The following is a 27158-nucleotide window of genomic DNA, read 5'->3' on the forward strand; positions in this document are numbered from 1 at the left end:
TCCCCTGCTTGCCTTGGGAGGTGATTCCAATGTCTGGCTGGGGATGTCCCTGCAGGGCAGGTTGGTCTAGATGGCTTCTAGAGGTCCCTTCCAACCCAGTGCACTCTGTGATGCTGTGTGTTTGCATGGATTTGACAGCTGATGCTGTGGGTGTCAGGGGATGAGTGTGATGGATCAGCAGGGGTAGCTAACTAACTGCTTTTCACAGCTGCCAAATCACATTTGCACAGATTAATTGACTCTGACAGATGTCATCTTGTTTTTCTTTTGAGTACATTTCAGATCTGGCTTACAAATTGTCCCAATTTGCATATAGGGTGCAATCAAGATCTATTCCTGAATGCATTCCTTAAACAGATTCCTTGTGCATTATTGCTAATTCGCACAATTTACATTCACTTTGTGAAACACATTTATTCACAGACACCAGCTCTGGAGCCCTCAGCACAGCAAGGACCTGGAGCTGATGGAGAGGCTCCAGAGGAGGCCAGGAGAATGCTCAGGGGCTTGGAGCAGCTCTGCTGCCAGGCCAGGCTGAGGGAGCTGGGGGTGTTGAGCCTGGAGAAGAGAAGGCTGCAGGCAGAGCTCAGAGCAGCCTGCCAGGACCTGAAGGGGCTGCAAGAAGGCTGCAGAGAGGCTGTTGGCAAAGGCCTGCAGGGACAGCAGCAGGGACAGTGGCTTCAAAGGAGAGCAGAGCAGATTGAGCTTGCATGTGAGGAACAAGTTCTGCACCATGAGGGTGGTGGAAGCCTGGCACAGGTTGCCCAGGGAGGTGGTTGAGGCTTCATCCCTGGAGATGTTCAAGGTGCAGCTGGACAGGGCTGTGGGCAACCTGCTCTAGTTGGATATGTCCCTGCTGAGTGCAGAGGGGTTGGGCTGGATGAGCCTTGGAGGTGCCTCCTAGCCTGGGTGATTTTCTCATTCTATGATTTACAGTTGTGCATTTATTCATAACAGCAATGTCAGTAGAGGTCTTGGCAGAAGAGAAGACTCCAGGGGGACCTTAGAGCTGCCTGCCAGCACTTGAAGGCATCCTCCAGGAAGGCTGCAGAGAGACCTTTTACAAGAGTGCCCACAGCTAGGCCAAGGGAAAATGGATTTAAAGTGAAGGAGAATAGGTTCAGGTTGGATCTTAGGAGGAAATTCTTCACTAGGAGGGTGGCAAGACTCTGGAATGGGTTGTCCAGAGAGGCTGTGGCTGCCTCCTCCCTGGAGGTGTTCAAGGCCAGGTTGGATGAGGCCTTGAGCAACCCGGGCTGGTTGAGAGGTGTCCCTGCCCATGGCAGGGGCTTGGAGGAGTTGATGTCTGAGGTCTCTTCCAGCCCAGGCTGTTCTGTGACTCTATGATCCATGAGAATGCTTGGCCAAAAGTCATCTTGAAGCAAGTTGTAGGGCAAGTGCCCTTCTGGTCTCTTCATGGAGAGGACTTGAGGTGTGCTGTGCATTGCCACTGGCAGAGTCATTTGGCCTGGATCTCTGGAGGACAGGAGGCTGAGTGGAGACCTTCTTGCTCTCTGCAGCTGCCTGGGAGGAGGTTGGAGCATGGTGGTTTTACAACATGCTCTTGTGGCTTCCATTCTTTACTTTATTGCATCTTGGATCGTTGATTCTGTACCCAAAGTGGCCTTGAATGGTCTGGATGGGCTCAATGGCAAGGGAAAGGAGAGGAGAGCCTTCCTCAGCAGACCCTGCCCTAGATCTCTTGGGTTATATGTCTGACTGCATGTCTTCACCTTCACTGCATGTGACCATCTCTCTGTTTCTGCTCATTCTGTCCAAATCCACATCCATGTTCCCACACTTTGTGAAAAACAAGGACGCTGGACTCTTGCATTCCAAAGCAGGACAGTGTAGACCACCTAAGTGCTAGACCTGGAGCAGCACAGAGGTATCCTTATTTCCTCACACCCTAGTTCCAAGTAAATGAGGTGTTGGGGATCTTATGTCCTTCATATGCTCTGCATAACCCTGCCATGCCTTTAGCTTTTCCCTCCTTTTATGTGCACATGTCCTTGTGCATGGCTTGTGCATTTAAGAGGTAAATCTGAGCCTGATCTGAGTGTTCTTACCCCCAGTATTCTCTGTACATGGTATGTGAGGGTTAAATGAGGCCTAAATAGGCACCTGCCAATGCCCACCTTGTGCTCAGGCTAAGCCAGCACTGCCAGTGCTGCAGGAGCAGTGAACAGGAAGGAAGTTGTGATTCTGAACACATTTCTAGTGCCTGTTGCTCGCAAAGAGGATATTCAGCTTGCCAGTGCTGTATATCACTTGGTCACTCTCCACAGCAAAGCATCTCCTGCTCTCAGCTTTGCCATCCTAGTCCCCAAGTCAGGTTTCCCTCCACAGCAGATCAGGTCCCAGTCAAAGCAACTCACCAAAGGTTCAGGAGGCAAATGAGTCCCAAACCCCAGCAAACAGAAACAGAGGAGGGCAGAATTCTGCTGCGTCCAGGGGTTCTAACCATGGCTTGAAATACTTTGTGAGCCTTCAACTGTAACTAAAGCTGCAGCATTGTTGTGTTTCCCTCTGAGTCCCCACCTTGTGTTTGTCCTGCTAAAGACAAAAATAGAAGTAATGAAAACAATACTCTGTGGAAATAGCTTGAGGATGAAGAGGATGTTCATGCTTGTGTCCAAGGTAATAGCTGTGTAGTGAGAAAGCACAGGACCCTGGAAAGCATCAGGGACCGAGCTCTGCTCGTGCACAAAGCCAGGCCTGCCTTGCCGCAGGGTCTTCCTTGGCGTGGAGCACACTGCCACAGGACAAGGCTCAGCAAATGCTGCAGTGGATGCAAGTCACCAAAGTCCACTCTGATTAAGTTCTTGGGGTGTAATTTGGTGTTACAGCTGCTTAGGTACTTCCCAGTTCAGCCATTGGGTGAAATGCCACAAAGGTTTAAAAGGAAAATACTGTTTTAATCTACCTGGTTTGCCCACAGTAATTGTTTTGTAGCTTCCTGTGTTCATTGCATCATCTGCAGCGGTCCAAGTTTCTATCCATGCTTCTGACCACTGTGAGAAGCAGGGTAGGGTTTGTGAACACACCTGGGCCACCAGTGAAGAACCTTCACCTCGTGGGTCTGACCATTCCTGACACACTCTAGGCACATTTCATTAGGGACAAAAAAAGTTATCAGAGGTTCAAAATAGTAAACCCTAATTTGAATCTCCTCACATGACTATGGGTAGAAAGGAAAAAGGTTTGAGCACACAAAACTTGCAGAGATTTTAATTATATCTCTATGTATCGAGATCTCTGTCTCTCTCTCTTTGTCTCTCTGTATATCTCTATCTCTCTCTACCTCTCTATCTCTAGCTCTACCTCTCTATCTCTCTATCTCTATCTCTATGATCTCTATCTCTATGATCTCTATATCTCTACCTCTACCTCTCTTATCTACCTACCTACCTACCTATCATCATCTCTGTCTCTATCTCCTCTCTACCTATCTGTCTGTCTATCTAGTGCTGGAACACAATGGTGAAAGATGCTTTTCCTGTATTCTTCCCTTTATTTCATCACACCACTCCTCATTGGCCTTATCTCCTATCAAAGAAACTGCTCAGACTGACAGAGGTAACCAGTGCCTCACTACCCACTTGTCAGATCAATTCCATGAACTATTACTGCAAGAAAGGAGCCAAGGAAGGAAATAAGCTTCAGACTTACTTGTGCTGAGCAGAGCAAAAGTCAGTGGAGTTGTTCGGAGCCATTGCTCCGCTGTAACGAGCTTGCACATGATGAGAGTCAAGGCAAGTTTGTATTAGGCATCTGGCAGCACTGCTGAAATCTCAGCTGGTGCACCACTGCTTTTGCTTTCCAAATTTAGGTGTTAAGCCATTTTTAAGGGTGATATTTGAACAGTACTTGCTGCAGTATTTGTTTTTCCCTTCTGATTAATGATTCTACATGTCTCTGATCAAATTAACTTGCTTCTGTCTCCTCTGCATTTCTTTGCCATGCTGTTATGAGTGCAAGTCCCACGAGAGGGTATTGCTTCTGATCAGATGCAGGCTGTGAATCAGTCAGGATTGGTGTTACCTCCCCTCTTTTGCTACCTCATAACTTCTGCATCATCATCACCCTCAATCAAAGCTGATCTTAACTCTCCAGTTCACCAAACCTGTTCATGACCATAGTGTCACTTCTCCATCTGCCAACCCTTTCTGTTACTACCTTTATAGCACATTAGTAGATAATCTTCCTGCCTCTGTATTGCCCTTGGTTTATGCCTTCTCTGACATGTCATTTCACAGGCAGCCCAGGAAAGTGGAAAGATACAGCAGCCAAAAGCAAACTAGGAAAGGCTCCGCAGCTGAAACAGAAAGGTAGGCTTGCTGGTGGGTGAGGAAACAGCTCTGGCAGTCAGCCTGAGGGCAGCTCTTGGCATCTGCCTCTGAGGTGACTTCTGCAGTGGAGCACCTGTGGCAGTACCAAGAGCTACGTTGTTATCATCTGCAGTGTTACTGTCATGGACTGAGCTGAATCTGTCATTATTGTATCTCTATGATTAGCACTGCTGGCTGTGTTGCACTCTCCGTGGGTGGCACTTCCCCCATATCCTCTGTGTCCCCTCTTCACCATCCCAGTGGTAGTTGCTGCTGTTGAACTGGAGCAGCTCTGCAGTGTGAGAGTAGAGCTGGCTGTGCTCTGGCCTTCCACCGCTGTTTCATTCTGTATCCACCTGGATATCACCCAAGCGTTTTTGCTGACCGCTGCCCAGGACGTGCCCTGCTGCGCACACAGCTGCCAGGCTGGGAGAAAGGCACTTGGCTACCCAGCACCAGCCCCACAAATCGTTTACTTAACACTGCAGATTATCTCTTTGACACCTTGGGGTAGTAGATAAACAGTGATAGGCTGAGGGAGCTGGGGTGGTTCAGCCTGGAGAAGACTCCAGGGGGACCTTAGAGCTGCCTGAAGGGATCCTGCAGGACAGCTGAAAAGTGTAGAGTACCTGTGGTCATCCAGAGGAGAAATGCTCTCACGCTGTGGCGCAGGAGTGAACCCTTGACTTGTAGCAGAATAAAGTCCAATACCTGGAGGGATCCTGCAGGAGGGCTGCAGAGAGACTGTTCATGAGGGTGTCTAGAGACAGGACAAAGGGGAAAGGTTTGAGGCTGAGGCAGAGCAGGGTTAGACTGGAGCTGAGGAAGAAGTTCTTCAGTACCAGAGTGGTGAGACTCTGGCACAGACTGCCCAGGGAGGCTGTGGCTGCCTCCTCCCTGGGGGTGTTCAAGGCCTTGAGCAACCAAGTCTAGTTGAGAGGTGTCCTTGTGCACAGCAAGGAAGTTGGAGTAGAAGATCTCTAAGGTCCCTTCCAAGCTGAGCCATTCCATGATTCTCTGAGCCACTGCAGTCAGTGTGATACTGCTCTGACAGGCAAGGGCACTGAACAGCAAGCTCTCCCAGGGCTCATCTTCCCATCTGTGTTTTACTTAAACTTTACTTCTAGTTTTACTTAAACTCTTCCCTTAGTGGCTAGAGGGGACCCTGCTTGTTTGAAATGGAAGCTTCCCAGCTTGCCCAAGGTGCTTGATGTGTTGCACTCAGATGCTGGATCTACACGTAAGAAATCAGGTGGCCGTAGTGCTAAGCAGAATTCAGCCAAGGGGGTTAGGAGATTTACTTAGGTACAGTTAGATAAAGATCAAAGTATAAATAACAACAAAAATGATTGAAACTCTTACATCCTTCACATGTACACACACGTGCACCCCCTCAGTAGCACGGTTAGGGGCCAGGCACTTGCTGTCCAGCTCTCTGTGGCCTTGTGCAGTTACTGCATCTGCACCAAGGGAAGACAGAAGTTAATAAATGTAAAGGCTGCAAAGAAAATATGAATGTTACAAATAAATCATAAAGGCAGCAAATCAAATATGAAGGTAACAAAACATAAAGGTTGCAAATTACAAAGATTATAAATAAAATATAAAGAGTATAAATAAAAGAGAAAATATAAATAGAATACAAAAGGCTATAAATAAAGTGTAAAAGGTTGATCAGGTATGGAGGTGGATTTGGGATTGCCCTCCTGCCCCGGGGCACGACCATGAATCGTTCCTAGAGAGCTCCTTTTCAGTCAGTGGGTTTTGCCTAGCACACTGTTTAAGAGCAGCACCCCAGCAGCAAGGCTCAGGCAAATATTTCTGCATAGCTGCAAGTAGTTAGAGAAATTAAGTGTGAGGCCTTTTAAGTCCCCTAGGTGCCCATCCCTGTGTGTGTGCCCATGGCGTACACCCAGCACAGCCTTCCTCAAACTCATCTTCAGCATTTAGCACTCAATGTGTGTTTAGGACAGAAACCTTCTCTGCATTTGAGTGATTTCCCTTGTGTCTCAATTTCCTTTGCAGAATACATCACCAAGGAAGTCCCTCGCAGTCTCCTCCTGCAGACACAGCCTTCAGCAGTCGCAGGGGAAGGCAGCTCCCGCAGGTTCCAGTAAGGAGTGGCAGTATAGAGCAAGGTATCAAACCCTGAGCTGCTGGCAGCTCAAACTCTTTCATTTCTTACCTTTCTTTGCCTAAACTCTGTTTTGATAACCATGTGTTCGATGCTATCATTCTACAAACACAGCAGCAGAAGAGCATGAAAGCATATTTGTGGTGTGGGAGACCCAGGAGAGTTTGACCAGAGGATTATTACCCCTGGGTCAATGCCTTCGTTCTCTAGCACCCTTGGGTGTTTCTCTGCTCTTAGAGTCGTGTGGTGCTTTCCAACACACACCTTGATGGTCAGCTAAAGAAACCAGGGGCAAAGCTGCTGACGGTGCTTTCACAGCCTGACTCCTTTCTTACCTCATGCTTTCTATTAATGGTTGTGCATTACTAACACAGATCAACAATAAACATCTCAAACCTGCCTTGCTTCTGGAGTTCAGTGAATAAGCAAATGGTCACCACGGGAAACAGGAGCGCACAGGCCATCAGCTCCTTCTCTCTTGAGAATCAAACAAGCAGGCAAGGAGTGCTGCTGTGTGCTGAGAAAAACAACAGCTACCAACCTAGAGCTCATGGTTATGGAGTATCTCTTTTCCATCCTCCTGTGACATAAGGATGAAGATGGCTGTTGCCTTGTCTAGCGCCATGCTGCACAGTGTGAGCTGTTACGCTGCAGCAGAATGGCCCAGTGGATAATATTTGCACATCCAGATTCTCTTCTGTGTTTCAAAAGCTGTGTGCTCAGTGACTGCAAGGGGCAGCTGTGCTGGCCATGTGCTGCAAGGCCTCTCTTCTACCTGGAAATGCTTCTAGTAGTGAAAGACTGTGGTGCTCGATAGAGCTGTGGGCAGGTTGCTTTCTTGAATAGGTGATGTTGCTGGCCATGGCCTTCTGACCATGCTGCATTGCCACAGGGGTGTTTGTGTGATGGCTTCCATTAATGTGCAAGCACTTGGGATGAGATTTCTGGGTTTGAGCTGTGCTGGCACACTGCACCTCCATTTCATACCTATCAGCTCTGTATTTGTGTTTTAGACATGTGTTGATGCCGACTGATCCAGATCCTCACGCAAGTGGGACCTTTGCCTTCCAGCCCTCTGATTCTGTGCTGTAGTGAACCTAGGGCTAAACCAATATTCTAAACCAGTTGCAAACTACTCTCACAGTTTCTGTTTCTGCATATTAGTAGGCTGGGGGCTTCCTAGGGATGTGCAATAAGTGCTGAGTTTCAGCCTTCTCCTGTGTTTTCTCTGCCATTTCAGAGGGTGGTGCAACCAGCTTTCCATTTCATGTCAAGTGGGCTTTCCTTTGCACACTTGCCTGTCACCTCTCTGCTGGTCCTGGTCCCAGGTGTGCTGAGAACACAGTGCTGGTGTGCCAGAGGCACTGGGAATAAATGTGAAGCGTGCCCTGAAGAGGAGCGGGGATGGGACCTGTGTAGAAGAGGACAGGGAAAATGGCAGTTGAGCAGAAGGCTGAGGCCACGCTAGGTGCAGCAAGCTGTTGCTGCTGTGGCAGCCGTGAAGCGCAGCTGCTTCCCTGAGCTCCCGTGGCCCCCGTGGCTGATGTGCTTGCGTCTCGTGCACCAAGCGCCCCGGCAGGACGCGCGGTGCCCTTCCCTCCGCCGGGCACCGTCCTGCCTCCGCCGGCGCCGTGTCCCGGGGCACAGGGAGCGGGAGCCAAAGGGGCAGACCTCTTGGCACAGCACTTTGGCTTTGGCTCAGGGCCCGGCTGGGCCTTTGGTGGGGAGGGTCTCTGCCTTCAGCCGTGTGTGATGCTTTGTTCCCGGAGGGCGACACCTGCGGAGTGTACAGAGCCTGTAAAATGTTTCTGAACCCTTTTGCCAATGTCTTCTGACACAGAGCTGAGAGTGTGCATAGACTTTACACCACTGCAGGGCATGCCTCCAGCGAGGCTGTGGGACCGCTGTCTTCGCTCTGAGTTACAGTATCAAATGCAAACGGCAGTTTCACCTCTTTGACCCCTGCCTAATGAGGACCAGGGTCACATGGAGCCACTAGAGGCTCCAGACTCTAATCTGGGATTGAGTCCAAAGCATATCGAGGTCTGTGAAAGCTGCTCATTAGCTGTGCTGGGGAGTGAATTGTGTCCTTACTGGTGGAAGTTCACAGTCATGCTGGGTGTAGGTGATGGCAAAACCTAGTGCAGTGTGCAGATGCTCCAGGGGGCGTCTCAAAATGCCATCTTTTACTCGTAAATGAAGCTGCTCTGTGGTGGTCCGTCCTGGGGCTGGAGGCACTCCAGTAGGATACACCATAAGGTGTTATGGCTATAGCAAAACTCTTCTTCTGTGCTCTGTGTAAACTCTGGTGTGACAAGTGCCTTGCACATACGTCTGAACAGATACTCCTCTGAGTCCTTGTCTGGCTTACAACTCACAGTGCTTGCTGTAAGACCAAAAATAACTGAATGAACGTCTGTAGATTGGGGGTGGGAGGGGGAGGGGGGTGTTGCATATTCTGCATGTTAAGGAGGCACAGAAAAATCCAGTAAAATAATTTTGTTGGTCTTTAAACCTCTCATTATGCAACGAGTGAGAGTTAATGAAGGAGCAAGAGACTGGCAGTGGTTGTCATGGTGAGAAAGAGAGCCATGTTTGAGCTCTGAGCCCATATCTGTCAGTTGTATATGTTCATACCCTGCTGATAAGCCTTCCTGTAGGACTGGCATTGCATCTTGGATATCCCATTTGGTCACTGGCTGCTTCAGAACTTCAGATGTGGTGGTTTCCTTGTCCCTGACAGACCTCTTGGCTTCTGCTCTGGTCAGCAGTGTGAGGACCATAAAGTGTAGGCAGTTCCTAAAGGGCCTCAGCAAACAGACTTTGTTAGAACATCTCATGGAAGGAATTCTCACAGACAGGGCCAAAGTGGTGCTCCCTGTGGCATTACAGAAATGGGATTGGTACTTCTGATCAGGAATAGAGGGGGGGAAATCCTAAATGTAGAGGAAAAAAGTCCAATTTAAAGATTAAAGCCTCGAAGCAGCAACCAACCAAGCAGTCTTCTTGGTGCTGGTGTTCTGAAGGGGGCAGCAGCAGTGGGGGCAGGTGGTGGTTGTCACTTGGAACAGTTCTCATGTCTGTGTGCTGCAGTACATGAGACTTTGAGCACGGTCACAGCTGAGCCTGTAGGCTTCTGTGGGTTTCAGCTCATGTGATTCTCACCTGGCCCCCCAGTGCTGTGCCAGGCAGACCTGGCTGTGTTGTCCTTTGCAGCCCCAGCAGCAGCATTTCTGGAGTGCAAGGCACAATGGGATGCGATGGGATCTAAAGCTCCTGAGACCTCTGAACGTTGCCAGCTCGTGTGGTGCACTTGGGTGTGCTTCAGAGTCATTACCCTGCCTTACACTGCTCTAAGAAGCTGCTTTTTTATCATTAGTTCTTTGTTTTCACTGCTACTTGTATGAAAGGACCTGGCAATGTGCAGGTGGTGTGGCTGGGTGGCTAAGGCAGTGACATTCTAAGCCCTGGTAAGGGCAGTGGTGTGGTCTGAAGGTGTCATGGTGTGCCAGACACAGGTTTGCATCCGTGCCTCTTTTATTTCCCTCATGTTTAAGTGGAACTGTGCAGATCATTCTGAGCTGTGGGGATTCTGTGTCCACTCTGGCTTCCAGCTGTTTCTGCAACAACTTGGCTGTGGGTTGCATGGAATGATCCTTACCTATGAAGCATGCTTCTGTGATCTTCACTCAGCCTGTCCTCTGTGGCTGCAGCTGTCAAGCATCACAGGAGCTCTTGCTTGGAGATGGTTTGAGAGTGGGAGTCTGCACTCGTGTGTGATGGGTGGTCTCTGTACTCGTGAAGGCAATGAATGCAGCCTGAAGACCTGCAGCGTCTCTCCACACCTGTCTTTAGCTCAGTTGATGAATGTTGGGGATGCTGTTAGGAAATGTAGCAAATGAATAAGAAAAACCATCCCATGCACTGTGAAATGTGTGAACCAGCAGGAGAAGTGTGCAGTGACTGTCAGCAGTGTGCAGATGATCTCTAAGAGCTCTCTCTCTGTATCTGCTCCTCTGTGGCTCTTCACAGCATGATTTCTTTCTCCTAGCGTCACCAATGTGGTTTTGTGTTCCAGGAGTCCTGTAATGAGAGTAAGGTTTGTGACAATCAGCAGCCTGTTGACCTGTCAAGAGTGAACATCCCTGAACCAGTGTGCTTGGATGAGCTTCCAGGGGCAGCTGTTGGGCAGCAGCAGGCTGTGAGCAGTGACTTTAGACACGCAGGAGCATGCCCAGCACCAACATCCCGTGTCAGAGGAAGCTGCACGAGTTTGTACACAGCCTGTGTGCAGGGTGAAGTGTGTGTGTGTGCTGCTGAGGGAGAGCTGTGGGCAAGACTCTCCTGGTACCAAATGTATAAAGTTCATCTGTGTTAACTGCAGGCCTGTAATGGTAATCACACCCCAGAGGGGTGAAGTTGTTTGGATGACCAGTGTCTGACAACCGAGAACCAGGATTTCATACAGAGAATGAGTGCCTTGCCCAATGATACAGCTGAGCTGCAAATGCCTGTCAGTGTTCAATCAGTTCAAGATCCTCAGGACCCAAGCCAGTGGCTGGGTGGTGAAAGCTGTCGTGTACAGATGTGCTTGGCCGCTCGGATGCCACCGCAGCGAGAGTGTGGCTTGGGTCAAACCCTGTCAGTTAAAGCCTTTCTTTTCCCTGACCCATCAGTGTCAAGCTGGGGAGGCAAAAGAATCAGTCCATTTGATTTCAGATGTTAGACTTTAAGCATTTTTGGGTTTGTCTCCATGTTTGTGGTTTGATTTGGAAATTAGGAGGTGGCACTGCACGTTCTGAGGCAGCTTGTGGAACCCTTACTCGTGGTGGAGAGAGTGTCTTGGCTGACTCTTGCAGATGAGTCCAAGCCTCAGGATCTTTGGTGTTTTCCTGAGAGGCTGATGTTCAGCAGCCCAATAGCTATTGGCTGCTGTGGATTAGAGTTAACAGCTAATACATTTGTAGCACTCAAAACAAAGGCTTCTGAATCTAAAACTGGGCTACATGATTCAGGAGTGAGAATGAGACTGAAAGCGACGTAAACGTTTTTGTGTCCGAGTATGACAATACCGCTCCAGAGGAGCACCTCAGGAGTCCACAATCTGCTTCTCAGTCACTTCATTGTTCCTGTTAAGTTTGAGGGGGAACAGTCATAGGCTTTTTTCGTTCTCATGGTTTATCATTTTGATTTCCCCCATTGCTGGGGTACTGCCTGCTGGACATGCCATTGTCACCTCTAACACTTTTCCTTTATCTAACTTCCAATCTGCTGATTTCTTTTTCTGTTTCCATCACCCCCGTGCATTTAATTCATTGAAGAGCCAGAGACTTTTAACTCTTCCACAAAAGGTAACTATTTATCTCATTATTTTTCTACAACTGTTGATACTGCCCTTGCTCTCCCTGTATTTGGTGTCACTGTGTTGGTTAGCAGTGTTTAATGGGTGAGGGGGTTGTTTCCCAAGCACTGCCCCTGCCCTCCCTCTCTTTGGTGTCACTCTGCTGGCAGTGCTTAAGGATGAGGAGGCTGTTTCCCAAATACCCATTAGCTATCTGATGCCCCTCTCTGGAATCTGAAAATGGTTTCTCCTGTGATTTCTGATTCTCCCCCTGAAATGCAATATGTTTGGGCTGAAGAGGAGCACTCATGGGATTTTATATGGCTCAGAAGCTGCTCTGCTGAGTTAAACCTCACACAGTGACTAAGATGTTAGCTGAGGCAGTCTTGAGCTTTGCACCTCTGCAGCTGTGGCTCTTACATCTGGGAAGGATGCTTCATAGCTGTGGTAGTGAGAAGCTGAGGCTCCTCTGTATGCAGTATTTACAGTCTATACATAAATACACAGGAAAGAACGTGACACAGAAAACCTTCCCCCTCCCCTCGATAGAGGAGGGCCACAGGCAGCACAGCAGAAAGAAAAGAGCTGTGCAGACTGACTGAAACAGGCTGAGCTAAAACAGACTCAAAGTCACATTCCCACTGATCTACCAAGGAAATCCTTTAGAACTATCTTTGTTTCCCTTTTCACACCAAAACATTCAGCTAGAGTGTTTCAGTAGCTGACCTTTCTTAAAGGCACAGCCTAAAACTGTCACAATAGCCCTGAGCTTAGGAATAATGGGAGGTGAAGATAACCAGAAACTGTCCTGTGTATGCAGAGAGTTCTGAGGCAGGAGCTGCCTTTTATTTACCTGCCCAGCCCTCGGCAGCCAGAAAGTTTGCCATGCTGTGAGGCAGGTTTCTAGTGGCACACACACAGCACTCACCCTCCTGGGAGCCCTCCCTGTCTGTGCTGGCAGCAGTGAGCCAGTGAGCCCAGGCAGCAGGCACCTGAGGCTGTGCCACGGTGTGAGAAGGGTAGGCTACCATGACCCTGCCAAGACAACATCGCAGAGGAGTCTTCGTGTTTGTTTTTCCTGAGAGCAGGCATCGTGCCCAAATCACAAAGAGGCTTGGAGAGAAAGAAGTGAGGGGGGGAAAGGAATCCCTTTTAATGTTATCAGCAAACCACTGTGCTGTGTAGACTGCAGCACAGATGAACCTTCTCTGACCTCTTGAGTCTGGCACAGCTTGGGAAATTCTGCTCTGAACACAGGTTTTGGGGGAGGGGGGAGGGGGTCAAAGTCAAACTGAGATGGATCTCAATCAGAATATGTCCTACAACTCCTCAGCTCCCTGGCAAGGTGAATCCCCCTGCCACATTCCTGCTTGCTTAGGTGGAAATACAGCAGTAGTTCCGCTGCCTGCAAGCTCCCACAGCCCCACCAGCACTGGGGGGGTGCTTGATGGCAGTGGTGAGAAGGAAATAATCTCTTATACAGGGACTAGCAATCACAGGTTATTCATCTGAAAGGTGATTTCCAGCCCAGACAATTCCAGGAGCCTAGGATTTTGCCATGTTAAGGATGTACTATGGAATGTCCTAAGAAAGTGCTAAAATGGTTCATTTTTACATATCTTGTCTGAGCTGAGTGCAGGTGGAGCCTGGAGGAAGAAAAGAGCTGGGAGAGAATCAGGAGAAGTGGAGTGCTGGCAGTTCTGGGGGACTCTGAACAGCTTACCTTGAGCTGACTCCCACCAGCAGTCCGCTGTTAACTGTGGCTTTCCCAGTGCAGAGCAAGAGGCTAAAAGGCTGGACAGGAGGTGAATGGGAGGTGGGGACTGGGAGGGCTCACAGGGGTGACAAGAGATGTAGGCATGAAGGAAAGGATATACTGCTGGTGTGAACAACACTCCCCAGATGAATCTGCCACAACCCCCCCTAAGCATCTGTTCCACCTCATCAATGGGAAGGTTGCATTGAAGCCCTCAGCAGATTACAAGAATGCTAACCTGGAGTGCTGCCCAAACCCAGAGGTTTGCTTTCCTTTGCATTTTAAAAGCATGTGCTTGCTTTCTTGCTCCTTGCTTTTAAATGCAAGCTTCTGCTTGAAGCTCTTTGAGGTAGAGCTGAGTGTTGCATCAGTTAGTTCTGCTTGTTGTATGGGCTTCCTTCTGGAGGGAGTTGTTGAACTCAAGCTGGCCACCCTGCTTCTGCATGTGCTAGGAGATCCCAGCTGGCTTCCCAGCTTGGCACTCTGTGGCTTGGCCATGCCTCAGTTCTGATCTGGGAGGAGGTCCAGAGCTCTATCAGCTCCCATGGGAAGGAAACCCAAGCACACAAGCTTTAAGGAGCCACAGCACCTTCTAGTCAGGGCCAGGGACCAGGGCTGCAGGGCCAGCTTCAGACCCTCACTATCTGCACATTGCAGCTGAGAACCTTTTCTGTGCAGAGAAGTCCAGCAAGGTCTTTACCTTAGCAAGACACTGATTTCTCAGTCTAGCTAACCTTGCATCTCCAGGCATTCATCTACTCATGATCTCAACATTTTGGTGTGGTTGTTTTTCACCTCTTAGTACAGTTCCCTGTGGATTTGTGAAGCCATTACATTTACCACATGTGTGCCTATTGCCAAACTCATCCTAAAGGCCGAGCAGAAACAACCTAGAGAGGCTCTGCACTGTGTCTGCAATCCTTCACTGTGCTCCAGCACCAGTGTGAGTTCTCTGCTGTGACTTTCTGCAGCTCTCATGACTTCTGTCAGGATCTTTTTCACCAGCAGTGTGCTTGGAGTGACAGTGCTCCAGAAGCATCAAACCTCATTCACCTCAGAGAAATTCAGTATCTGCCAGGCTCTGTGTTTGGTTCTGACGTTAAGAATGTGTTGTTCCTTCTGTAGGCATAAAGGTTTAGATTTGCACACCTTGCCAACATTTCTCTTATCCTTTCTTATTTGCTGGATACCTGAAAGGAGGTTGTAAAGATCAGTCTCTTCTGCCTAGTGTCAGGTGAGAGGAAATGGCCTGAGATTGTGCCAGGGGAGGCTTAGGTTGGAGATTAGGAGAAATTTCTTTCCTGCCAGAGTGGTCAGGGATTGGCACAGGCTGCCCAGGGAGGTGGTGGAGTCCCCATCCCTGGAGGTGTTCCAAGAAATGTGTGGCCATGGCAGCGTGGGAGATGGTTTAGTGGCCATGGGGCTGCTGGGTTGATGGTTGGACTGGATGATCTCAGAGGTCTTTCCCAACCAAAACAACTCTGTGACTCTAAGTTTCCACTTCAGAGCTATTTGCTGGAGCTACATGTGTGGCAGGTCACTTTGGGCTCCTGCCTGCATTCTACAGCCTGCCAATAAAAAACTCCAAACTCTTCCCCAATCATGGAAATATGTGCCAAGAGCTGCCTTTCATGCTGGTCAAAGCTTCTTTGTCACAAGAAATCCAGGCAAGCTTCTCATTACTAGGAGGAAGACCTCCCAGAGCACTCTTCCATCAAGTGCTTGCATGACATTGCTCTTTGCTCCCCTGCTCCCCTGCCCAAAGGCTGGCAGCCCGGGTGTGCAGCTGGAGTTCCAGATGCTGTGAGATCTGTGCAACACAAGTGCTGCAGTCTTCATGAAGAGGAGACCCAGCAGGAGCTGGTAGCCCTGCTGTGGGATGGGAGCTGGTTTTCATCTCTGTGGACCAAGCCTTCTTCCTTTGCATCTCATTCACAGTGGCAGCCAGCTGGGACTTGGCAGTGAGCTGAACAATAAATGGAGTGATAGCTGAGGGAACCTTGGTTTGTTTGATGTAAGACCAGTCAGAACTACCCTGGGCAGTTGGTTCCTGGTAGCTTGGTGTGGTGGGTTGGTTGAACCAGCAACTAATCACCCAAGAGTTGCTGTCTTCCTCCACCCTTCACCGTGGGGCAAGGGAGACAACTGGAAGAGCAGTAATGGGCCAGGATAAAGACAGTTCAGTAAGTGCAGAGAAAAAAAAAATGAAGGAAAAGGAAACTCCACCAACCCCACCCAAGTGATGCAAAGGCAGTCTCACCACCTCCCACCAGCAGACCCCTGCCCAGCCAGTCCCTGAGCAGCGGCTACTTTAGAAAGACTACCACCAGTTCTCTTGCCGAGGGTGGTGCTGGAGGGTGTGGAACATCCCTGTGGCCAGTGGGTGGGCAGCTGTCCCTGATGTTTCCCCTCCCAGTCTCCTGCCTGCTTGCTGGGAGGGCAAGGCTGCCTGAGCACCAGGGAAGGACCTGTGCTGTGCAGCTCAGCAGCTGTTAAAACACTGATGTGTTAACAGCTCTGTGTTAGTCACACATCCAAAGCTCAGCACCACGCAGGCTGCTGTGAAGAACACTGCCTCCAGCCAGCCAGCCCCAGCACACCTGGGATGACAGCAGTCAGCCTGCTTTACAAATGTTTCAATGGAATTGCAGTCCAACACCTTGATTCCATTTGCATGTGTGCCTCCTCTCTCCTGCATGGCCTGAGTGTTCATGTGCATCGCTCTGGCACAGCCTCCACCTGGGCTGGCAGCACAGAAAGGCTTAGCTCCAAACTCCCAGGCCTTACAGACGCAGTCTGCCCAAGGAGTTCTCCTCTTTCACTTCTACTGGGCTTGCTGGAGTAGGGTTAATGGTTGGACTCCAAGATCTTGGAGGTCCTTCCCAACCTAAGTGATTCTATGACTGATCTCCCATCTGCATCAGTAGCTCTTGGCAAAGAGATGACCGCCACAGCTCTGCCACCAAAGGGTGTGACACATCTTCACAGCTGACACTCGTGGGAGCTGCACCACTGACTGGAGACAGCTCTGGTGAATGTCCACATCCTGAATTCTGGGACCACACTGGAGTTTAAAGTTCTTGGGATTACCTTGCTCCAGTCTGGAAATTACTGTGCAGCTCTCCAGCAAAACCACTGTGAATACTGGTGTCCTAAAAGGAAGCAGATCCCTGCTTTGCTGAGCAGCAGCTTGAGCTCAGCAAGCATTGTTGATGCCAAACTTTCATTGTCTGTGGCAGCAGCTGTGTTGCAGAGAGCACTGTGATGGGATGGTGGTGGTACAGCTCCTGCCAGTGTGCTTTGCCCTCCTGCCTTAGAGCTCTTCCTGCTTCTTGTGATTAACAGCCAAAGCCTATCCCAGGCAGATGGAAGTGTCCATCCCAGAGCTGAGCTAGATGCAGCTCAGATGCTCATGGTGAGCACAGCTGGAGAGAACAGGAGTTGTGTTCTTCAGAGCAGGTTTAGCACTTCTCACATTTGCTTGCTTGGAAAGCCATCCTCAGCTCCTTGGTGCTGAGTTCCACTTTGTGCACACCCCCGAGTCTCTCTGTCAGAGAACTCAGATTCCTTGCACAGGCCTCATGGGGAGATGCTGAGATCTGGAAATGAGCAGCAGGATGTAGGTCTGCTGTTAAGGTTAGGGATTTAAACACAGCATAAAAATCAGGAGTTACAGCCTACAGGGTTGAACATTTAGCCCTCCTTGACTGCAGAGTCACCAAGCCAGCATCCTGTGTAGAATGTTCTTTGCCAGGCATGGTAAATAACCCAGAGCAGCATTCTGTCACCTGCATGGCTTAGCCTATGTGTCCCCCAGAGAGGGGGGAGCACCACCAGTCACAGGATGCAGAGGGTCCTTGCTGGAGCAGCTGTGAGCCATGCACCAGACACAGGCAGGGCTGAATTTTTAAAGGGGTCTCAGTTCTCCCTCCCCGAGCTGATAACCTCAGCCTACCTCATGCATGTATGACAGGATTAAGATACCTGAGGCTTGATGCTTCAGTCACTAACTGAGGTATCCTAATCCTTTCATATCTGTCCTTACAAACGAGGCCATCTTTAAAAATTTCACCTAAAGTGCTGAATTTTGCCTTCAGATACCTCCATGCAACTTCCATTGAAGTCATTGGAGCTGTGCCTGCATATCTGATGGTGGAAGTGGACTCATTGCAATGAAGGTACCCATTTACCAACATCATTAGTCACCTGGAGTCACCTCTGGGCCCAGAAGGTGCAGAAGTCTCCTGGAGGGGACCCTCTGCTTGTGGGAGATGGAGGATGATGCTGATAACTTTTATTTCCTGCCTTCAAGTGGTGGCTGCAGCAGAATTTTAATGTCACCTTCTGTATGGAATTTTCTGTGTTCAAAAGAGTGTGGGAGGAGAACATGAAAACAACCTGCTTCTCACAGTGGTGTTCTTTGTCTGTTTCCTTCATACCCAACCAGTGCACAGCCAGTTCCTCACTCCCACGAGCAGGTCACAGATGGGATGTGCCCAGTGCAGTGCAGGATGTCCCTGCTGACTGCAGGGACTAGACCAGGTGTCCTTTGGAGATCCCTTCCAACCCAACCCATTCTATGACTGCTGCAGGAGCAGTGTGCAATGCCCAGCCCTGAGTGGCTTTGTTTCACTTCTGTGCCTTTGTGCTTGCAGAGCACAGACACACACAGAGTAGTTGTGTAAAGAGTCCCACAGCGAAGTGACTGCATCCACCCCACGCAAGAGAGCTTTGGTGCTTCTTGATTCTCATTAATGAGCTTTACCCAACAGCACACTTTTCATTTCCCAGTAATTTTAAGGTGTCAGGGAGTGACTGGGGGGGGATGGAGCAAAACTAGAAGTGGGGAGATTCAGATTGGCTGTGAGGAAGAAGTTGTTCCCCGTGAGGGTGGTGAGAGCCTGGCACAGGCTGCCCAGGGAGGTGGTGGCAGCCTCCTGCCTGGAGGTGTTTGCAGCCAGGCTGGAGGTGGCTGTGAGCAACCTGCTGTGGGGTGAGGTGTCCCTGCCCACGGCAGGGGGCTGGGACTGGCTGAGCCTTGAGCTCCCTTCCAGCCCTGGCAGCTCTGTGGGTCTGTAATATAAAATTCCCTGTGTTTGGTTCTTGACAGTTGCTTCCAGGCAGCTTCTCTATTGCTGTCTCTCTGTCACTGGTCTGGGGAGGGGCTGCTCACTGAAATCTTGGCTGCTGTAACTGATCCTACTGCAGAGACTCGATACAAACCCATGGCTCAGCCCAAGCAGAGGGTCCCAAGCAAAATGCCAGTCTGGAATTTGTGACTGCACGCAGAGAGACAAACACACAGACAGACACACAGACACAGACAGACACACAGACACAGACAGACACACACATACGCGGAGTTCCAGCTGCGGGGAGTTGTTGTTCTGGGATGTTGTGATCTGTCAGAGCACAGTGGACACAGTGAGCACTCCTAGGCTTTAGGGTGGGTACTGTTGATGCCTGTTTGGGTCTCTACTTCCACACCTGTTACAAAGTGCTGGTTTCCCAGGGACTGCCCTTGCTGCTGTTCCTTTGCAGTTAGCATTCTGGCCTTCACTGGGGATGGCAGAACAGGCAGCTCCCTCTCCAAAGGATCCACTGCCACAGAGGTGAATTTGTTTGAAGGGAGCCTTAGCCCAGGGGCTTCCACACTGCTCTTGAGTGCAAGGTGATCTTCCCGTGGCAGGCACAGCCACTGTGAACTACCACCACTTGGTCACACTGAAGCAGATGTGCTCTCCAGCACCACAACTCCTTGAAAGATTAAGATCAGAGTTCTTTTATATAAATATAAATGAAGGGTTTTCAAGGGGAGCTGAAAGCACAAGGACAAGCAATCTCCTGGAACTGGCAGTGAGCAGCAGGGAGCAAAGCAGTGCTCTGAAAGGAGCTTTTGTACAGCCACATTGCTGCCAGAATGTGGATTGTTACTGCACTGGTTGAGTGGAGAAATTCTTTCCCACAGATTGTCTTTAGCTATGGTAAGCAGCTATGTTTTAAGGAGTTAGTTATGAAAGATAGATTTGATAGCTGTTTAATGAATTCCTCCTTGGGCTTCTGACTGTAATGCTTTCTACATCTAAGCAATTATATGGTTAGAGGGTCCTGAGTTTGTGTCCCCTGCACCCAGAACACTTCACAGGTTTACAACTGAGTCTGTCACCTCAGTCCTTTCACCCCTGTTGCACCAGCTTGGTTATGTGTAGGGAACTGGGATGCCTGCCCCTGTGCAGGTAAAGAGCTGGCAACGGAGGAGGTTGGTTTTGGCAGGAGCCTCCTTTGTTCTGTGTCGACACCCTGCTCGTTCTACATGTGTGTATATCGCTTTGTGGCGTGGAGGTGGAAATGAGCTACAACTGTTGCTAAACCATTTGGTTTGTTGTTTGGTTTTTGTTTTGTTCTGCTTTGCTTTCCTCCCCCCCAGAAATGTTCACTCTTTTTAATTCATTCTCATTGTGTGTTTTTGCAGCAAGCTTAGTAGTGGAGGAGCGAACGAGACAGATGAAAATGAAAATGCACCGTTATAATCAGACATCAGGGTCTGGTTCTAGCCAAGAACATGAGCGTGAGCAATATTCCAAGGTAAAGTCAGCAGTGTTCAAATGATGCTTGGGCTTGAAAATGGAAGGCATGAGCCTCGTGCTGTGTGAATATGACTCCAGAGGGCTGCGCTGGGGAGCCTGGCGGAAACGGCTCGCAGCCGTAGCTTTGGTCTTACCCACCTCTGAGATGCTTTGGACTGGGCCTTGACATCACCCAAAACCAACCTGCAAACAAAGAGCTACACCTCAGAGCTCATTCAGGGAAGAAAGATCTTCCCACAGCTGTTGAACAAAGCAGTGTCACCCCCCAGATTAGGAAGGGCCTGGCCTGCAGATCCTGGGAGGATGGCAAAGCCAGGGAAGTGAGGACACGGGGAGCAAGTTTGGACATGGAGAGGAAGTTTGGACATTGGGAATGAGTTTGGACATGGGGAGGGAGTTTGGACATGGAGAGGAAGTTTGGACATTGGGAATGAGTTTGGACATGGGGAGGGAGTTTGGACATGAAGAGGACATTTGGACATTGGAAGTTCTTTACAATGGGGGTAGTGAAATACTGGCACAGGTTGCCCAGAGGTGTGATGGAGGCCCCAGCCCTGGTGACGTTCAAGGTCAGACTTGATGGGGCCCTGAGCAACCTGATCTAGGTAAAGATGTCTCTGCTTGCTGCAGGGAGGTTGGACAAGATGTCCTTTAAGGATCCCTTCCAACCTGGTCCTACTATGACTCTATGAAGTATCGTGGTGTGGTGGCCCTACTTCTGTGTTCTGCTCCAGGCTCTTGCTCTTGTCTGACATGTAGAGAGCTGGGCAGAATTAGATCCAATCCTGTGCAGCTGCTCTCGTGTTTGCATAGGTTTTGTGCATCCTAATCATGTCACAGAGTATTTCCTTTCTTGAAATACATATTCATAGACTCACAGAATGGGCTGGGCTGGAAGAGACCTCCAGAGCTCCAACCCAAGCACTCAGCAGGGACAGCCCCAACTCCAGCAGCTTGCCCACAGCCCTCTCCAGCCTCCCCTTCAACAGCTCCAGGCAGGGAGCCTCAACCACCTCCCTGGGCAACCTCTGCCCGGCTTCCACCACCCTCCTGCTGCACAACTTCTTCCTCACCTCCAAGCTCAAGCTGCTCTGCTCTGCTTTGCAGCCCTTGGCCCTGCTGCTGTCCCTGCAGGCCTTTGCCAACAGTCTCTCTGCAGCCTTCTTGCAGCCCCTCCTTCTCTCCCCTCCTCCCCCAGCCTCTGCTGCCAGTGAGGATTGTCCCAGCCCAGCTGCAGAGCCCTGCACTTGCTCTTGTTGGACCTCCTGAGGTTCAGCTGGGTTCACCTCTGCAGCCTGTCCAGGTGCCCCTGGATCCCATCCTGCCCCTCTGGGGGACTGAGACATAAGGATGTGTCCATTGTGGGACCACCTCACTGTGAAGGTAGTGCTGCAATGAAAGTTCATGAGGGGAAGGCAGGGTTTAGGCTCTCAGTTGCTCAATGGTGGCATATCAGTGCTCTTTAGTGGTCAATGATGTGTGTGCAAAATGAATCCCTTCAGTTTAAACATGTTTTATATTGAAATAAGCCCTCCCCCCACCAGGGACTGCATGAGATGGCTTTTGCCATTTCTCCCAATTTTTGTCATGTCTCCCACTCAGTTTTCCAATGTCTCACTCTCAGTAAGCCAGCACCATGGGATGTGGTGTAAATACTGGTAAACATCTGTGTTTTAAACAGCCATAAATGGTGTTACCCAGTGGGTAACTGCTCTGCAGCATTTGCGTAGGTCTTCGTGCCTCATTGTTTGCAAGACCTTCACAGAGTTCCCCTCCTATTCCCTTCAGTTCCAGGGGAAATACTGAGTGGTGGATGGGAAATGGTCACATTCTGAACAGCTAAATAAATTACAAAATAAGACCAAAAAACCAACTCTATAGACTGGGGAAAAGGGCTGGCTCCCAGGGGACCTCAGAGCAGCCTGCCAGGGCCTGAAGGGGCTGCAAGAAGGCTGCAGAGAGACTGTTGGCAAAGGCCTGCAGGGACAAGGGCTTCAAAGGAGAGCAAAGCAGACTGAGCTTGGAGGTGAGGAAGAAGTTGTGCAGCAGGAGGGTGGTGGAAGCCTGGCAGAGGTTGCCCAGGGAGGTGGTTGAGGCTCCCTGCCTGGAGCTGTTCAAGGTGAGGCTCTGAACAACCCTCTCTAGTGGAGGCTGACCCTGCTGAGTGCAGGGGGCTTGGACTGCATGAGCTCTGGATGGCCCTTCCAGCCCAGACCATTCTGTGATTCTATTCAGGAAGAGCTTTAAGCCTCTGTCTGCTGCCTTCTCTATTGGTGAGGCTGCAGGGGCCAGGCGTTATTGCAGGTTTAGTGTTTGAATCAAAACACTTTGGTAGCACAGTGCTGGGTTTGCATAGCTTTAAGAGACAGTAAGTCTGAATCAGGCTTTTCATTCCAAATCCAGCAAGCTGTGTGTTCCAGGTGCCACGCACAGAGCACAGTCCCTCTGCTGCCACAGCTCTCCAGAGCAGGCACAACACTTCTTCTTTGCTAGGTCTCTGTACTCAGCAGTCACAGATGGAGCGCTGCAGTTCTTGAAAGGACATCATTCTATATTTAGGTGCACTGCTTACTCTGCTCAGACTCTCTGTGACTGGAAAGCATTTAGCACCAAAGTGCAATCATGGCATCAGTGCAGTGGCACTCTGTGGGCTTCGCTTGGTAGCTCATGTCTGCAAGGAAAGGCTGGGTAGGAGACTCAGGATGCTGGGAAGCTGATTTGAGTTTTATGGGATGCTGGGCAAGGCAGTTAGGGCTATGTGCAGACAGTGAGCATCTTTTGATGCACTTTTGTCCACCTTCAAGAGGAAAAAATATTTCCTTCAAGAAAACCTATTTGCTACTGTCCACTGCCCTGACAGTGCCTCCAGGACTGGCAGCGTTTCACACAACTCAGGCCCATTCTTTTGACTCCTGGGCTTCACTGCAGTTTTCCCATGGTCTGAGTAGCTCATTTGGCTGTTCCCTGTCAGGCATCTGAGTGGTGTTGACAGCAGCTGAGCTGGACATAGCTCAGGGAAGCATCACTCAGAATCAGTGCTGTTTGCTGGGCTTTGTGCGCTGCCCCTAAGATGCTATTGGGAGTCAGAGGCCAGGCCTGGACACATGGAGGTGCCAGCTGCTGGGCTATGAACCCTGGCAGCATTCAGAGGAACCCTGTGTGAGCACTCAGAGAGCTCCAGGTGCTCTGTGCCCGATTCAGCCTTTCCTGACAAGGTTTCTTTCCCACTTTTGAGAATCAGGTGGCTCCAAAGGTAGTGGTGATCTCAAGACCTGCCTAATTGCCTGGATGAGTCTAGTCCTTAACATTTCTTGCCTGGATTGCTCTTTCTTCATTTTAATTTCCCCATTTAATCCCCATTTAATCTCCTCACTTTAATCACTTTGTAAGGCATGTATTTCCAGAGGTTATCACCTCTTTTGCAGCGCACTCCTTCCATTCTCACAGCTCTGAGCTATTGTATTCTCCGTGTTTCTGGGAAGCAAGCCTAGAAACACAAACACTGATGAATGTGGAAGATAATCTCATGATAATGAACTATTAAAAGACTTCTAAGTGTGCCTTCCGGTCAGCAAAACTGCTGCCACTGTCAGTCATTGAGGAGCTGTAGAAGCATTCCTGGAGCACAGTCCTTTGCCTCACAGCTCTGCTCTTCCCACTGATGTTCCCACATCTGCAGTTCATCATCCCTCTTTCACTCTCTCCTTTTGCTGGTGCAGAAGCAGCAACAGCTCCACAGGCGGTGAAGTGAATGGCAGAGCTGCATCTCAGCTGTTTATGTTTCAGGCACTTAGACTGAAAAAACCCAGCACAGATCATTTGGGCATCTGAAGCTAGCAGCTCTTCGTGTTTAAAACACCAGAGCTACTCCTCGGGAACTGCTCTTGAAGCTACTGTGAAGGTCAGCAGCTCTCCTAATGGGCTAAAGGATGCACCTTGGAACACAAGTGGCACACCAGCTTTAACCCTCTGAGAGGCTGGGGAGTGATGGCACTGACAATTCACTTGGTTTTGGTGCTGCACAATGCTGCAGACAGAGGACTCTGACAGATCCATGCAGAGTGAGGAGGAGCAGAAGCTTTCTGGATGAGCATCACATTTCTCCTGAGCCCAGCTGGAAACCCACAGACATTACTGTGCTGCAGATACCAAAGAACTGGTTCTTAGCTCGGGATGTTTTCCTTCTGAATGATTCAGGTCCAGGAGTCCTGCAACAGGAACATTTCCTTCTGTTGATGCTGGCTGCCTTGTGGAGCAGTCCTGGCCACTTCTGGCTATATCTGAGGGTGAAAAAAAGTTTCACTTCAAAACTGCTTCCACTTTGTTTGTCTCTTAGCTGAGCTGACTGATTGTTAGCTTGTGCTGACAAGGGGTAGATAGCAAGTCAGTAGGAAAAGTTGCATGCCTCCTCCAGGGGACAGCGAGAGCAGCAGGAGCAGCAGCTACAGGAGGGGCTGCATCTGGAAGAAGCAGTAAAGTCCAAAAGCTGCAGCACTCAGCATTAGCCTGCAGCAGCAGCACTTCTTCCACTCATCTCTGTTTCTGTGAAGGCAAGGAAGGGTCTTCAGGTTCTGCTGAATCACAGCCCTGGCATGGTGTGTAAAGGGGCAGTAAAAGCTCGACCATGGCACAAAGATCTCCTTTAGGAAGAGATGCTTCATGCAGTAGCTCAGTGCCTGGTGTACCAAGGCAGGTACAAGGCAGGGATTCAGCTGGTTTTCTATCTCCTCAACATAAAATTCTCTGTTTACCAGCATAGCAATCTCTGCTGGTCAGCATTTGAGTCTGACATTTACAGAGCAATTCCACCTTGCACAGGCTGCTGAACTGTAAGGAGCAAGACACAGTGAGGGTTTGTCCTTAGCCCTCCCTTGCAAGGGATGGTGCCTGGGCTGAGGACCCTGCAACAGTAATTGGTTTCATGTTGATATTGAATTTGATGAGACTGAGTCCCTGAGCAGCTGTGAATACCCAGCTGGGATTTCTGACTTCTCTCCCAGCATCCTAACCAGTCAGCTCCATGCTCTGTGCTTCCTCTCTTCTCCTCACCTTCCCCAGCCCATGGAAGCTGGGGCAGAGTCAGTGCACCTGGAACAGAGGCTCTTCCCCTGCCCCGTGGCATAGTGCTCACTGTCTTCAACTTTGTGCTAAATCCACAGATTCAGGTGGGGCTTGGGACACTGCCAGCAGCCTCAACATTAGAGAAGAAGAAAGGCTTCCAGCAGGACAAAGGAACTCACTGCCTCTGGCCTTGATGGTCCCCTTGATGAGAGAGCTTAGACAGTGTCAACCTTCTCCAGCAGCACCCCATGCTTGCTCAGGGGCCACAGGAATCCTCTGCCATTCCACATTCCCTGGATGCACGCTCAAACCAGCAGCCACAAAGAGAATCGGGACTTTTTGGTGAGGAAGAAAAGTAATTAAGCATCACAATGAGGGTGGAGGAGAGGTCAGATTGTCTTCAGCAGACACAAATAGAGCATGGAGCTGTTTCTGAGGCACTGTTTCACGTAGCTGAGAGAGATGCCACGGTTAGATTGGACGCTAAAGAGCTTCAAAAGCCTCTCCTGGGGAGGAGGAATTCCTGGACACAGGTCCAGTGTTTAGGAAGGGTGAAATCCCTCCCCACTTCACTGGGATTTTGGTGTTTGATAGGACCATGATTTCTTCTGCAGATTGCAATTCTCTTTAGCTCAGAGGAAGGCCACAGCATTCCATGTGTCCAGATGCTTTCCATACTTTGAGCTGCCTCATTTTGGGAAGGCTTAAAGGATTCCTTAGGAGTTGTGTGGGAATTTCACACAAAATATCAAGGCTGGCTCTGAAGTGGGGCAGCTCAACGGGAAAAAAATGAACCCTCCATTTTTTCAGCCTCTGAACATCTGTGTTTAACCTGAGCAAAAAGCTTTCCCCCTTCATCTTGCTGAGGTGTCTTTATTTCTAGGCTTTAGAAGGAAAGTACAGCAGTCAATGGAATGGAAATGTTCCATGATTAGGAAACAGGACCGATAAGAACCCAAGTGCTTCGTGTTTCCATTGCTGAGAGGGTTCTTTTGCAGTCAGAAGACAGCAGGCAGCACAGCTGTTTCGCAGGCTGTACCAGCCATGCCCAAGAGGTGAGCTGAGTAAACGCATCGGCAGAGTCTCACCTTAACCCCCTCTCTATTCAGAGAAGTCAGCACAAGGCACTGCCAAAGAGAAGCTCTGACCAAGTCTTTGCTAGGGTTGAAAATGTTTTGAACTACTGGAGCTGAGGAGTCCTCTGTGTTAAGCACGGCACCAAACCAGCGCGCTGCTCCATCTGCTTCCGTGCCAGTGCCTGAGCTCAAAGCCATCCTGCTGCCGCTCCAAGGGACTCTGCAGTCATCTGCAGTGTTTGAAGGTGAAGACTCGCCTCTAGTGAAGCAGAGCTGCTGTGCCACAGCTGTTGGAGTCAGCCAGCCAGGGCAAGCCTCTCACAGGGTATTGCTCAGTTACCCTCCTCAGGTCACCCCCCCAGGTCTTTGTTAAGGGCTTGGTTTGTGTTTTTCATGTGTGCTGTGCAGGAGCTGGGTGAGCCTGCAGCACACACTAGCCTTCTACAGCCTCCATTTCTCCTACAGGTTGATGTATTTACAGCCAGTGCCAGGTACCCTGTTTGTTCCCTTCTCTGCCCCTCTTAGCTTCCTCATAGATCTTTCACCAAGAGTTCTCCAAATATGCTGCTGAAAAGCAGCAGAGCAGAAGATAAACCTGACAGGAGGTCTGCAGCCACCCGAGCTCATGATTGTCAGGCTTGGAAAGTTAAAGTACAGCCTCTGCCAGCTGCCAGCCTGCAGCCCAGCACCTGGCTGAGCTGGGGACTGTCACAGCTCTGTGTATAATTCATACAGAAATTTCTCCCTCTTGCAGTTCAGCAGAGCACAGGCCTGGAAGGTGAAGTCCCTCGAGTGTGGTGTCAGAAGCTGCCTGCTCTCCCCACATGGGAGCAGCTTGCCTGTGCCCTGGCAGTGGGGTCAATGGCTTCCCA

At 49.9% G+C, this 27158-nt stretch overlaps 1 protein-coding gene across 11 annotated transcripts in view; it reads left to right on the plus strand.

Annotated features, from left to right (window-relative positions):
* Positions 1 to 27158, plus strand: part of RIMS1 (regulating synaptic membrane exocytosis 1) — a 292497-nt gene that overhangs the window by 210706 nt on the left and 54633 nt on the right. For 3 of the 11 annotated variants that reach the window (XM_054162518.1, XM_054162522.1, XM_054162521.1), the window contains 4 exons: positions 4260 to 4331; positions 6357 to 6469; positions 11787 to 11816; positions 20035 to 20147. In XM_054162518.1, coding sequence (XP_054018493.1) covers positions 4260 to 4331; positions 6357 to 6469; positions 11787 to 11816; positions 20035 to 20147 — 328 coding nt within the window. Of the gene's footprint in view, positions 1 to 1816; positions 1889 to 4259; positions 4332 to 6356; positions 6470 to 11786; positions 11817 to 17596; positions 17741 to 20034; positions 20148 to 27158 lie in introns of those variants that run through there. The other 8 variants (XM_054162520.1, XM_054162523.1, XM_054162531.1 and 5 more) reach the window with 7 other exon arrangements.

Source organism: Dryobates pubescens, chromosome 6 (assembly GCF_014839835.1).
Source record: "Dryobates pubescens isolate bDryPub1 chromosome 6, bDryPub1.pri, whole genome shotgun sequence".
NCBI lineage: Eukaryota > Metazoa > Chordata > Aves > Piciformes > Picidae > Dryobates > Dryobates pubescens.